This window comes from Diceros bicornis, chromosome 33 (assembly GCF_020826845.1).
Source record: "Diceros bicornis minor isolate mBicDic1 chromosome 33, mDicBic1.mat.cur, whole genome shotgun sequence".
NCBI lineage: Eukaryota > Metazoa > Chordata > Mammalia > Perissodactyla > Rhinocerotidae > Diceros > Diceros bicornis.
In genome coordinates this window covers 18,564,487-18,577,222 of record NC_080772.1, presented here as the reverse complement: position 1 = coordinate 18,577,222, position 12,736 = coordinate 18,564,487, and the positions used below count along the sequence as shown (strand labels likewise).

Here is a 12,736-nt window from a genome sequence, read left to right as displayed (position 1 = left end):
AGATAGTGTTGTACCTTCATACTCTTGCTTTTAAATTTATATTTACATAATTTCTTTCAATTACTGTATTAGATTATTTGGCTTGATGCCCATTGCTAAAGCACCTAGGAAGACAATCATTGCCTTTTCTCACTGCTTTATTCATTCATGCTTTTATGCATGCATTTGTTCACAAATTATTTATTAAGCACCTAGTCCATCAATATAGCTATAGGTGCAGGGTATGTAGCAGGTAACATAAGCTGAATGATACCATGATTTTATTTTATCAACAAATGACTTAAGAACTAGTCTAGTTGAACTTAACAGTTAGTATTGCCACAAAGAGGTACATTACATTACCTTAGGACCTATGACATCTTTGCACATCTTGCTCTTTCAGCTATCAGATGTATAGAATCTTTCTAGTAAATACAAAAAGCTACTTCTACCCAGTGCAACGACAGACGTGATATTAGCTGGGATGTGTACTCGTCTCCTGGGTGTGCTGATGGTGGACCCACTTCCCCACACTGTCTGGAACTTAAAGCTCTATGCTCATTTTGGATGCCTCTCCCTAGTTCTTCTGTCTTTAAATCCCAACTTGGGCCTAAGAACCCTGAATTTCATCCCCAGCCTCCTTCTCAGACATTGACCTTTGCTCCATCCTCCAGGATGGCCCATCACTCAGATTCTGCTCTTTGAATCTTGTGGACTCATGGTAGCTGTTCTAAAATTAGAGATATAATGGTTAAGAGCAGTGGGCTCTGGAGTATGGCAACCCAAGTGCCAGTATTAACTCCACCACTTACTGCTGTGTGACTTTGGACAGCTGCTTAACCTACCTTTCTAAGCCTCGGTTTCCTCAAGTGTAAAATGAAGATAATAATAATACCTACAATACAGAGATGTGAGAATTAAATAGAGTAATGAATACAAATCACTAAGCATAGTGCCTGGCACATAGTAAGCATTCCATATATGTTGGTTATTTTTATTATTCTTATTCTTAATCACTCATTGGGGTTCTTGGACTTGTTCTTCTGGCTTTTCTTTGATTACCTTCAATATGATTTAGCGTAAACTGTAATAAAATTAAAACTGCATTCACTTTCTTGGGGAAAGAGCTCTCTAATCTCTAGTCCAGATCAGTTGTCTTTGTTATATACTCTCATGGAACCATACTTTCTCCTCCAGAGCACTTTATCTCATTGGTAATTATATACTCATTTTTGTCATCATTTGATTGATTTCTGTTTCCTCCACTAGACCTCAAGTTACATGAGATCAGTGACCATGGTTTGCTTATAATTATATCCCCAGAATCCAGCATAGTGCCTGGGACAGGAGTGAATGATGGAATGAAGCATTCACTTTCATTTAAATGATTAACATGAATCCTATGGTCAAGTTAGTGTATTCCACTCACCACAGTCTCCCATGGTTTGCTTGTCTTCCAGTATGTATCTTTTAAACTTTACTAAATCTAAGTCTTCATAAGGTAAGCTCTTTAAATGGTACAGATATAGATGTACCATTTATATATAAATTTATATATAAATATATATTTATTTTTAATAATATATATTATTATATAAAATATATAAAATATATCTATAAAATATATAGATATATATTTATATATAAATATAAATAGATATCGATAGACATAGAGATAGATATGTATATTCATCTCCCACAGTATAATATAAATAAGCAACCAATACTAAACATATATTGAGTGAACAAGTGAAAAAAAAAAAGTCATTGATCATAATGATTCTAGTGTCCAGGAAAGACTGAAGTTGAAGCTGCATGAAGAACTAAGAGGATCAAGTGGAAGATTTGCACGGGAGAAGGGAGGTTATGCCGCTAACCTGGTAGATAACTGTGACATAGCCTCATATACTCTTCTTTTTAGTGGAAGGTTTTAGAATTCAGGAAGCAAATTAGTGCTTGATAGAGATTAATTTCAATTTATCTTGTGAGCTTGAATCATCACTTTGCCTTGTAAATATTTACAATTCTTCTATTAGCTATGCATTCCCCTGACATTTACACTTTATTCATAAGCACCCTCTGTTATGACCTGTAATTGCTAATAAAGATGGGTAAAAGCACCACAGATTGGGGTTGCCACAGATCACTATGGAAATGACACTCTTTCCTGCTCCTTGTGAAAACAGCATTTGCCTCACTTTGATCTACTCTGAGGCAACTCACCTCTTCAGAGATGAAAGATGATTTCCAGAAAGTTCCATGTAAAATTGAATGAAATAGGAGAATCAATTGAGTCCCTGCTGGCTTGTGAACCAGGATATTTGGTGCCTTGTCAACAAGGAGAAATCAAGCTCATCCACAAGGTACAGAGCCAGTCCTGGTGGTCTAGTGGTTAAGATTCTGTGTTCTCACCACCACAGCCCAGGTTCATTTCCCAGTCAGGGAACCACACCTCCTGTCTGTTGTTTGTCATACTGTGGCGACTGCGTGTTACTGTGATGCTGAAAGCTATGCCACCAGCAGGATCACCCATGGTGGGCAGGTTTCAGTGAAGCTTCCAGACTAAAATTGGCTGGGAAGAAGGAACTGGCCACCCACTTCCTGAAAAATTGGCTGTGAAAATCCTATGAATAGCAGCAGAGCATTGTCTCATACAGACAACGTATTGGCAGTAAGGGGAGAGGATGGTGCAAAAAGATCTGGCAGGGTTCCACTCTGCTGTACACAGGGTGCTAGGAGTTGGAATGGACCTGATGGCACTAACAACAAATAAGGCACAAAGACCCAGGTGCTGATGTACAAAACTGGTTCACTCTGATTTTGTGGTTCTCTGAAGAGCTAAGAGCTAGATCTTTATCTGATTTCTCATCCAGTAGGCCAGCATTTTGTTAGGCTCTTGTACCTAGAACACTTGGGAAACCAGTCAGCCTCCTTTTGGGCATCATTAATCTTGTTTCTACCTAACTTCAAAAATGTACACATCAGTGTAAATAAATAAACTAACATTTAAGTTACGTATGAGATTTTGAATACTCAAGACTCACGTTCTCTAAATTGCATAACTGGCTCTATTTTCTACAGAGTTTTCCCTTCCTTATCCCCTAGCTACTTCTAACGTGAAGGTCCCACAGCTATGCAAAATGCGCCATGTTCCAAACTCAAACTATGATCTTTCCTTGCTGATGGGCCCCTCTCTATTTACTGGTTAGCAAATGACTCCCCATTCAGCTAGGTGACCAAACATTTGAGAAATGATCCTGAAGAAGCTGAGAATATAATCAAAGGGAAAACCCACAGGCAAAATCTATTTGCTGACCAATTCATTCTTGCATTTGGTAAATATTAGCATGGTGCTAGAGCTGGAAGTGCAATGGGGAAAAAAAAAAAGAAGCAGCACAGTGCCTGCCCTCAGGGAATTGATGGAGTGGGAGGGGCGGAAAAGAAAAGAGGAATTACCACCTGTGAGGACTTGATGCTCTTATGGGACAGCACAAGGGACCATGGAGCATATAGAGGGCCTCAAGGAAGGACCCCCACAGGTCACCCCCCAACCCACCTAAATGGCCCCTTGTAGTCCTTTGGGGTGTGATGTTTGGGTTTCTTCTCTCCCTCAATTAGATTCTAAGTTTTGGCTTAGATGTCCCTTAAAATAATTTTGAGAAGTTGTACTCTCCACGTTCTTAATTTGGTATCTAAAATTTTTTTATGTTAAGAGTGAACAGATGCAAAGGTGTAATTTTCAGTGTATTACAAACATTGGCATGTTGAAATAAAACATAACACTATTTTAAATGTATTCAGTAGAATTTAAATGTCACAGAATCTAAATACTCCCATACATACTCACTCTCACACATACACATTTCTTGGAGAGTCTCCTTGTGCCCATGCCTCAGCAAAATTTGAAGAATGCTGCTCCACAGGGCTGTTTCTCTGACTCCTGATGTATCCTGATGTATCCCGATGCACCTAGTACCCATGTGCCAGACCTTGGCTGAACACTTTACATGTGTCATCTCATTTAATCCTCAGCAACCCTCCGACGTCAGTATCATTATCTGCATTTTACTTATGAAGAAAATGAAGCTAAGAGAAGGGGTTTGGGTCTGGGTGTTTCTGACTTTATACTCTGCACTCTTACCTGCTACTTTATACTTAGAATTCACTGCAACTGAGGGATTTTAGTGTTAAATCTGTGTGGAACACCCAAAGAGAATAACTTCCAGCACCCTCTGGATGTTATTACATTCCCTACCCTCCTACCTGCCTTGCTTTTCTCCACAGCACTTACCAACATCTGATGGACTGCCTGTTTTCTCATTTATTTATTGTTAAGCCTCCCCCCTCCTCCAGCCCAGAATGTAGCCTTCCAGAGTACAGGGATTTTCTCTGTTTTTTTCGATGCTATTTTCTCAGTTCCTAAAACAGTGCTCAACACCTAGTAGGTGCTCAATAAATACTTGTTGAATAATGAACAAGACTTGCTTCCATAAAGCCATTAAGACTGTGAGAGCTAGTCATACTAGTGGTTGCTAAGTGCTCTGATCAACCTCCCTGACTTATGCTTTAATTAGGTAGCAGTATAAGGTACAGATCAACCATTTGATTTTCGAGTGAAGTGTTTTTATGTGCCAGTCAGTATCAAGAAAAGAAAAATCTAATCACACACCTAAAATGTGTACTAAGCAGCAGTAAAATGGCAAACTATATTTATCTCATTCAAGTTACTAAGGAGAACATGGAATCAGGTAGCCTTGTTGTCGGGCTATGATAGGGATGCCTCCTGAGCCATCACAGCCTACCATTCAGGCCTGGGAGTTTGAGCACATCTGGGCATGATTGGAAGCCTGGTGGCTACAGCCTCCCAGAAGTCCCCCAGGGCCAAAGAGCCTTCCAGAAAGGAATTCAAACAGTATACCCTGCTGGCATAGCCACAGCTGGGTAAATTTGACAAACTGGTGGGGCAGCTTGACAGAAGCCTATCTGGGGGTGGTATGGAAACTCCGGGGTCTTCTGGAAAAGAATGCATCTTAGGGAAGAAAGAGCTAGGCATGATGAGCTTGATCTGGGAGCAAAGCTTTATCTGTCAGAGAGGATGGAGATTCTAAATATAGCATCATTACTGCTAGTCTCTGGCTCACCCCTGAGCACATGTCTGGGTCCTGTAGAAAAAGAGATCTATAAGAAAAGATGGAAGGAGCTTTTCCACCAAACTTTGACACTCACTGGGGCCTCTAACAGAGGGTATCACAAAAAGGAGGGACCATTCCCTACATCCAGCCTCCCAGTGGCACAGCCCAGCAGGCATTGGCGACTCCCTCAAGTCTCAAAATAAATAGCAGAGGCAGCTTCTTGGCCTAGAGGAGTGATCAGACGACTTGGGCATCGAGTACTTAGCAAGGACAACCTGCTACGCCTGCCAGGTCTGGTAAGATGGCACAGAATAGCAGCAGAGCAGCTATACCCAGCTGAGAACCAGTGGAGCTGCAGCAGCAGAGCCTAGCATGCCTAGAATTGTGCCTAGCAGTGGCTGTGGACATGCCCACTGAGTGGATGGAAAAGCAGATATCAACGACAGGGTGGAAACTTGCATTGGTGGAGCAATGCTACTACATGGGAATGAACTGGCTCCTGGGTCTTAGGAGACTTTCCCAGGGGAGACTCCTAGAAGGACGTGGGTGGTGGAGACTTTGGAGGGAACCTAAGTTCTTGAGTCATTTAAAAGGCGCCAAAGCCTGATATTGGGGGTTATGTAGAGAACAATCTTCGAGTCTCTCATTTCAACAGCCTGTCATCTCCCCAATTGTCTCACCATTCTCTGGCGTCTCTCTCCTCCTATCCTCCTTCACCAGCTTCCTAACTCAAAATTCCTGTTGGCTCAAAGAGACTGCTTAGGTAAGAGGGGAAAACATGAGAGCTTAAAGTTACACAAACATGTGAAATATGGGTAACTTTTTAGCCATTCCAGGTATATCTGAACTTTAAAAGATTAACTCAAATTTGAGTCTCCTTCAGACAGCATGGAAAGGAGGAGTAAAGACTTTTAGGCTATGAGAGAATAGGAAAAAATATTTGCTCATCTCATGCAAACACTGGTAGGATTAAGTGACATGACCTAGCAATGAGAAAATTAGATTAAATGAGGCTTAGACTTAAACTCCTTGGGATGATTATGCTCTGTAATACCAAAGGCAGATTTATTCCATAATGAAGGCCTGGATGAGTCTCACTCTACGATATGGCCCTGTTGACATGGAGCAAAAGCTCACCTTATGCTAGATAAAAGGTTTTTGAACAGTAACACCAAATGGCAGGATAATTTTAGACTTCTAAGGGTGATGAGGATATCTGTCCATTCACAACAGTACCTGGTATTTCATTGTGCTTTTCCACAAAGGGCTCCATACAGTTTTAAAAAATGATCTCATTTCTCTTTACAAAATCTCAATGAGGCAAGAGCTTCAGTACATGATAGATTGACACAGTAGAAACCTTCCCCTTGTCATTCTTCCCAGCTGGGCTTTGAGGTAGCTGGGGATTCCAATTTATCGGCTGACTAATGAAGTATTGTTGTACTAATGTAGGAAAAACAATGATGTAGGAAAAAAGATGCTTTATTCACAGAAAGATTCTATGAAAAAAATTTATAAATAGACATAGGAAGAGACTGAGATAGGTCTGTAAGGCTGCTATTTATGGTAATTATCTAAAGGAATAAAGAACTAGAGATGCTAATAATTTCCTTCCCAACTTGGTATCCCCTCTTAGAGAACATTGTCCCTTTTCCTTCCTGTAGAGTTGGATCCCACAGTCCTTGCTAAATGGTAGTGGGGGTTTGTGATTCCAGATCTCTAGTCAGAGCCAGCTAGACTTAGGTGAGCATCTGATCCAGCTGGATCCGTTAGATTCTTGCTTCAGGAATTTGGAATTGGGACTTAGCAAAAACTGGAAAGTGGATAGGAACCAAGATAGTGTCCCTCTTCCCATCTCTATTTACCTTTCTGGGACCTTGGGGTTTCCCTCTCTGAGAAACTCTGAGTTGGTTTAGAAAGGCAGCTTTGATGGAAAACAATCTAAATATCTAATAGGGAACTGATTAAATCATGGGACTTCTATGTCCTGGAATACTACACAACAGTGTGAAAAGAATGAAACTTTTTATGAACTGATCATTCTTTAGAATGATCTCCTAGATATATTGCTAAGAGAAGAATGCAAAGTATAGGATAGAAGTGATAGTGCAATGCCATTTGCATAACAAGAATGGAAAAATGTATCATATTCTGAGACCACTTACATTTAATATAATTATTAATATGTAAGGGCATAAGTCTATCATTTTATTATTTGTTTTCTGTTTGTTTCTTCTGTTTCTCATTCCCCCATTTCCCTTTTCTTATCTTCCTGTGGGTTATTTGAACATTTAAAAAAATTCCATCTTGATTTACTTGTAGTTTTTTGGAGTATATTACTCTGTATAGTCTTCTTAGTGGTTGGGTATATGTATATAGGACTTATCACAATCTACTGACATCAACGTTTCACCATTTGAGTGAAGTGCAGAAACCTTACTCCCAGTTAGTTCCCATTATCTTTCCCACTTTTAAATATCATTATCTTGAGTATTAGATGATAATTTTTATACCAATCATCATATATAATTTAGGAAACTCATGAGAAGAAGGATAGTCCATTGTATTTACCCAAATTTCTGCATTCTTCATTGTTCTTTCTTCCTTCCTGATGATCCAAGATTCCTTTCCCTATCATTTCCCTTTTTTTGAAGAATGTCCTTTAGTCATTCTTTAAAAGAAGATCTGCTAGTGATGAATCCTTTTAGTTATTTTTCATCTGATAATATCTTTATTTCCTCTTAATTCCTGAAGTATAGTTTCATCAGATATAGAATTCACAGTTGACAGTTCTTTTCTTTTAGCACTTGAAAACCGTTGTGCCACTTCTTTCTGGCCACTGTTGTTTCAAGATGAGAAATCTGCTGTCATTTGAATTGGTAATGTAGTGTTTCTTGGTCTGCTTTCAAGACATTTTCTTTGTTTTTAGTTTTCAGAAGTTTAATTATGATGTGTCTTAGCATGGATCTCTTTAGATTTATCCTATTTGGGGATTCACTCAGCTTCTTGATCTGTAGGTTTACATGTCTTGCCAAGTTTGGGGAATTTTCAGTCATTATTTCATTGAATACTCTTTCAGTCCTACTCTCTTCCTCCTCCCCCTTTAGGACTCCAATCTTATAAATGTTGGATCTTTTGTTATGGTCTCACAGGTTCCTGAGTCTTGGTTTGTTTTCAGTTTATCTTCTCTCCATTGTTCAGATTGGGTAAATTCTATTGATCTGTCTTCAGCTTCGCTGGTTCTATCCTCCGTCATCTCTACTACTGAGCTTATCCAGTTAGTTGTATTATTTCTGTTATTTTTTGGTTTTATAATTTTCTTTTGGTTCTTTTTTATAACTTCTATTTCTTTGCTGAAATTTCTATTTCGTTCACTTGTTTAAAGAGAAATTATAATTGCTTGTTGAATCTTTTTTATGATGGTTACTTTAAAATACTTATCAGAGAATCCATCATCTGGTTATCTCAATGTGGGAGTCAGAGGATTATCTTTCCTCGTGCAAATTGTGATTTTCTTGGTTCTTTGTACAATGAGTGATTTTAATCTGGACAATTTGGCTGTTACATTAGGAGACTCTGGGCCCTTTTTGAATTTTTTATTTTAACAGGCAGTCACTCTGTTTGGGTCCTAGCCTACTTTTGTGGGCTGTGGTTCCAATCACAATCTAATTTTCAGGGCCTCTATAGGGCTATTTTGGTCTGTTTGGTTTGTCTCTTGCCTCTGGAGCCCCAACTGGTGTTTGTTGGTACCAGCTGAGAAAGTGAAAGGAGCTTTCCCAGGCTGGGTTGCCCGGTGCCTTTAGGTGGGGGAAGGGAATCTCCAGGCTGTGAGGACAAAAAGCACCTCCTGGGCTGGATGTTTGTTGCAGCAGAATCCCTCTTGTTAATGTCCACTGTCAAGTGAGGTCTCTGGGTGGGAGAGGGGAGTCTCAGGCTGGTGGGAAAGTCCTCTGACCAGCTATTGTTAGGGGAACATCCGGTTGGGCCCCTTTGCTGTTTCTGTTGGGCTTGCCTAGAGTTTTTAGCAGGACTCCTACTCAATTTGGAGGAAGAATAGGCTACCTGGCTGCCTTCCATTGCTAGAGTGGGTGTTGGGAAAGGCCAGGCCTGGGTTACCTTCTCTTGGGTGCCCTGCTACTGTGTTGTTTCTTTGGTCCTGTGGTCCCTAACCAATTCATTCCCTCTTTTGGTCTTTCAGGGTTCTGTTTTAGTTGTCTCTTGTGTTATTTCCAAGCTTTAGTCATGCTTAGCAGGGAGGAACATGGAAAGAGAAGCCTACACCATCTTGCCCATACTAGAAGGTCTCTATATATGTTTATATAGGCATAATATCTCTCTAGAAGGGTATACAAGGAATTGCTTTCCCTGAGGAAGAACCTGGGGGATATGAGGTAGGAGGGAGACTTTTTTTGTATACCTGTTTGTGTCTTCTCATTTTAATGAGGTGAATATATTATCTATTCAAAATTAAAAATAAAATATAAAAGAAGAAAGATGTCTTCTAAATCAGCCTTGTTTTCAAGAGCACAACCAAGGATTACAACATAGGTCAAGTGGCGTATGGATTCAACAGTTGGTAATTTTATTAAATTTCACTGACTTTTAATTTCACTATATTGTGACTGCTTTGATCCAGATCCCTGAATATAAGAATAATATTCTCAGTGGATTTTCAGCCTGCTCATACATTTTGAACAACTTGCAGAATACAAATGTGCAATTTAGATAGAAGTAGATGCTTTTGGCAGCATACTAGTACCCTAATCAGCTGAAAAAATAATATTTGTGTGATATTAAAACAAAATTAATAGCAATACACTGATTACATGAAAAGACTTCATGTTGTAATTATTAAACTTGCAAACAACTCACATAATTAGTGCTTTAATTAGGATATGACCTGAAATTTTAGCTTACAAAATTAATAAAGGCAATTAAAAGTCATATTTGTAAAGTGGCTTTTAAAACTTACAAGGTATTTAGATATCATTTTTTTCCCTTATTTTGGGAAGCATCTTTGTAGGTATTAAGCTTACAATGCAATTACTTTTGATTCCCACCACCCACCCCCCGCACAGTGTCTCAGCCCAAAGCCTCAAGATTCAAGTTTAGTGACCTTCAGCCAAGGAGGTCCACCCACAGCGCGCTGGGCAGCTCCCAGGCACACTCTTGGATAGCTCTAGGACCAAGAAAACAGCAAAGACTTGCTCTCTCCCCAGTACCTTAAGTGAAATATAAACTAGAAGATTGGTATTGACTTTGATCAAACTCTACCATTTTCACAGAACTATTTGGATCCAAATGACAATTTCACCACTGTCCTTTATTCTTCCACACATGCTTCTTGAAGGCATTTTAGGTCCCACAGTTTATTACATGATGAGGGTTCTAGTCTGAAGCCAAAAAATTTTGTATGGGTAGGTAAAAATGAAGAATTCAGTAAACTTTGATGGGTTAGTGATTTGAGAAAAAATAAATCTGGAATCCTCCTTTCACTCCTCATATCAAAGTAACTCCAAATAGATCGAAGATTTACTATAAAAGCAAAATCATAAATGTACCAAAAGAAGACATGGGTTAATATTTTTATAATATTGTTATCAGGAGAGGCTTTTAAACCATGACAGATAAAACAAAAGCCATAAAGGAAATGACTATCAAATTTGCCTACTTAAACATTCTAAACTTACATAAAAAACCCCCACAAAAAACCATAAGTTTTAAAAGTCGAATTCAAGGCCAAATCAAGAAGTGACTGATTAAAATCTGAACCTTTCATCTATATTTTGATTCATTTTTCCTCTTTACTCCTCAAAAAATAAGGAAATAAGTAGAAATATGCATCATGATTTACACACAAAGTTATTAAGTATAGGGAAAAATTAAAAGAACTTACATGTTAAAAAATGGCTCATAAAGTAATTAAATTACAGAATAGCCATAGGCTAGAGGCATTAAAAATCCGAATATTTAACACCGAGATATTTTCATGATAGGACCTTGTTAAAAAGAAAGGTAGAGAATATAGATGTATCCAATTTTATTTTAAAATGTTTAATCTAGACAAAAAAAATAGAAGAAAAAATATCAGTGGTAATTATCACTAGAGGTAGAATTACGGATAAATGTTCTTGTCCTCATTTTTAGTAATTTCCAAATTTTCTACAATAAATAAATTATTTTTATACTTGATCCTTTTTAAAAAAGATTCCTTGGAGCTTTAAAGAAAAGGGTATTTAAATTTTTCCTGAAAATAGCTATCTTGGAACTAGATCAGATATGAAAGCTCAAAACTAAAGACTTAAAAAGTATAACATACAATACAGCAACTGTGACAAGCCCCCATTTATTTTTTTTAAAAATCTCTCTACGAGATTTGGTGATGCTATATCATGTGGGTTAAATCACAACTCCTGGTTATTCACAGTGATCTCTCTCTTTCTCTCTCTCTCTGACACTGTAGGCTTAGAACACAGGCTGCCCTTTTCCTAAGGCCCAGCATCATCAGAGAGTTCTTTCATAAAATCAATATCATGCCTGTCTATTCCTAACTGCTGATATTGTAGAACAGGGACCACAAGTTCCAAAACTCCGATTATCTGATCTTAGCAGGAAGCTTATGTCTTTAATTGGAGGCCAATCACAAAATAACTATCACTAGTAGTACAGAAAATGTCATCACTGAGCTTTCTCTGTACCTGTAGGTTTTCCTAATTTCTTCATTTGACGCTCCTTTCTGCAGACCAAGAATTTCATATAGAGCTTCTCCACATGTCGACATAGTCCGCTGTCTTTGGTTAGGTATGTTACACGCCATTTTCTCAAGCTGCAAAACCAAAGGGGGGAAATAGCCATGAAGGTTATGCATACAATGTCTCAGATGGTGAAACCTGTAAAATCTAAAATTTGAGTATTGTTGGCTGGCCTGAAATGAGAGATTGAAACTAACCCACAGAAGAGGAGCAGCAGCAGGAGAGGGAGAGAGAGCCCCAGTGGGGTTCAGCCTCCTGTTTCCAGTTGTTTCTGGGTGTGCTTGCAACTCTTCCCCTCTCACAGTTTGTCAATCAACCCTTCCTTGGATTGAGCCAATAAAATTCCTCCCCATACACAAATTTACACACATTCTTTTCTTTTGAGCATGTTTTAGCTAGATTTTGATCACTGTCAACAAGATTCCTTAGCATCATGTACTCTCTCAATTAAACATCAGTAGTGGTTCACTGAGCACCTCCAAGCCAGGCTAATCCATTGTGGATTTCTCTTAAATCACTGTACCTACTTTTCCTTAAACTGAATGTGGCTTCCAGGTGCTTGGGAATGAATATTTCAGGGAAATAACAATGATATTCTGAGATATTCAAACCAAACAGATTCAGACATATTATGTAGATATTACTAGTACGGATAAAGGGAGCAGTGATAAATCTGGGTCAAGACACTTTGGTTAAGAAAGTTTGTGGAGAGCTGTTCAAGAGAACTAAGAAGAAATAAAAGTATGGCAAATCATTATCTCTGCTTTACCTATTTTTCTGTATATTTAGCATTCAAAAGAAACAGTTTCAATTTAAGGGGGAAAAATGTATTCACTCTTCATTATCTCATGAAATAAGAGAGATATCATGGCT

General features: G+C 38.6%; 1 protein-coding gene across 1 annotated transcript in view; it reads right to left on the bottom strand.

Annotated features, from left to right (window-relative positions):
- The window catches only part of DNAJC5B (DnaJ heat shock protein family (Hsp40) member C5 beta), a 56,453-nt gene extending 44,525 nt beyond the window's left edge, over nucleotides 1–11,928 (bottom strand). The window contains exon 1 of the mRNA XM_058529013.1: nucleotides 11,810–11,928. Within this exon, the coding sequence (XP_058384996.1) occupies nucleotides 11,810–11,928 (119 nt within the window). The remainder of the gene's footprint in view (nucleotides 1–11,809) is intronic.
- Between the last annotated feature and the right edge of the window lie 808 nt (nucleotides 11,929–12,736).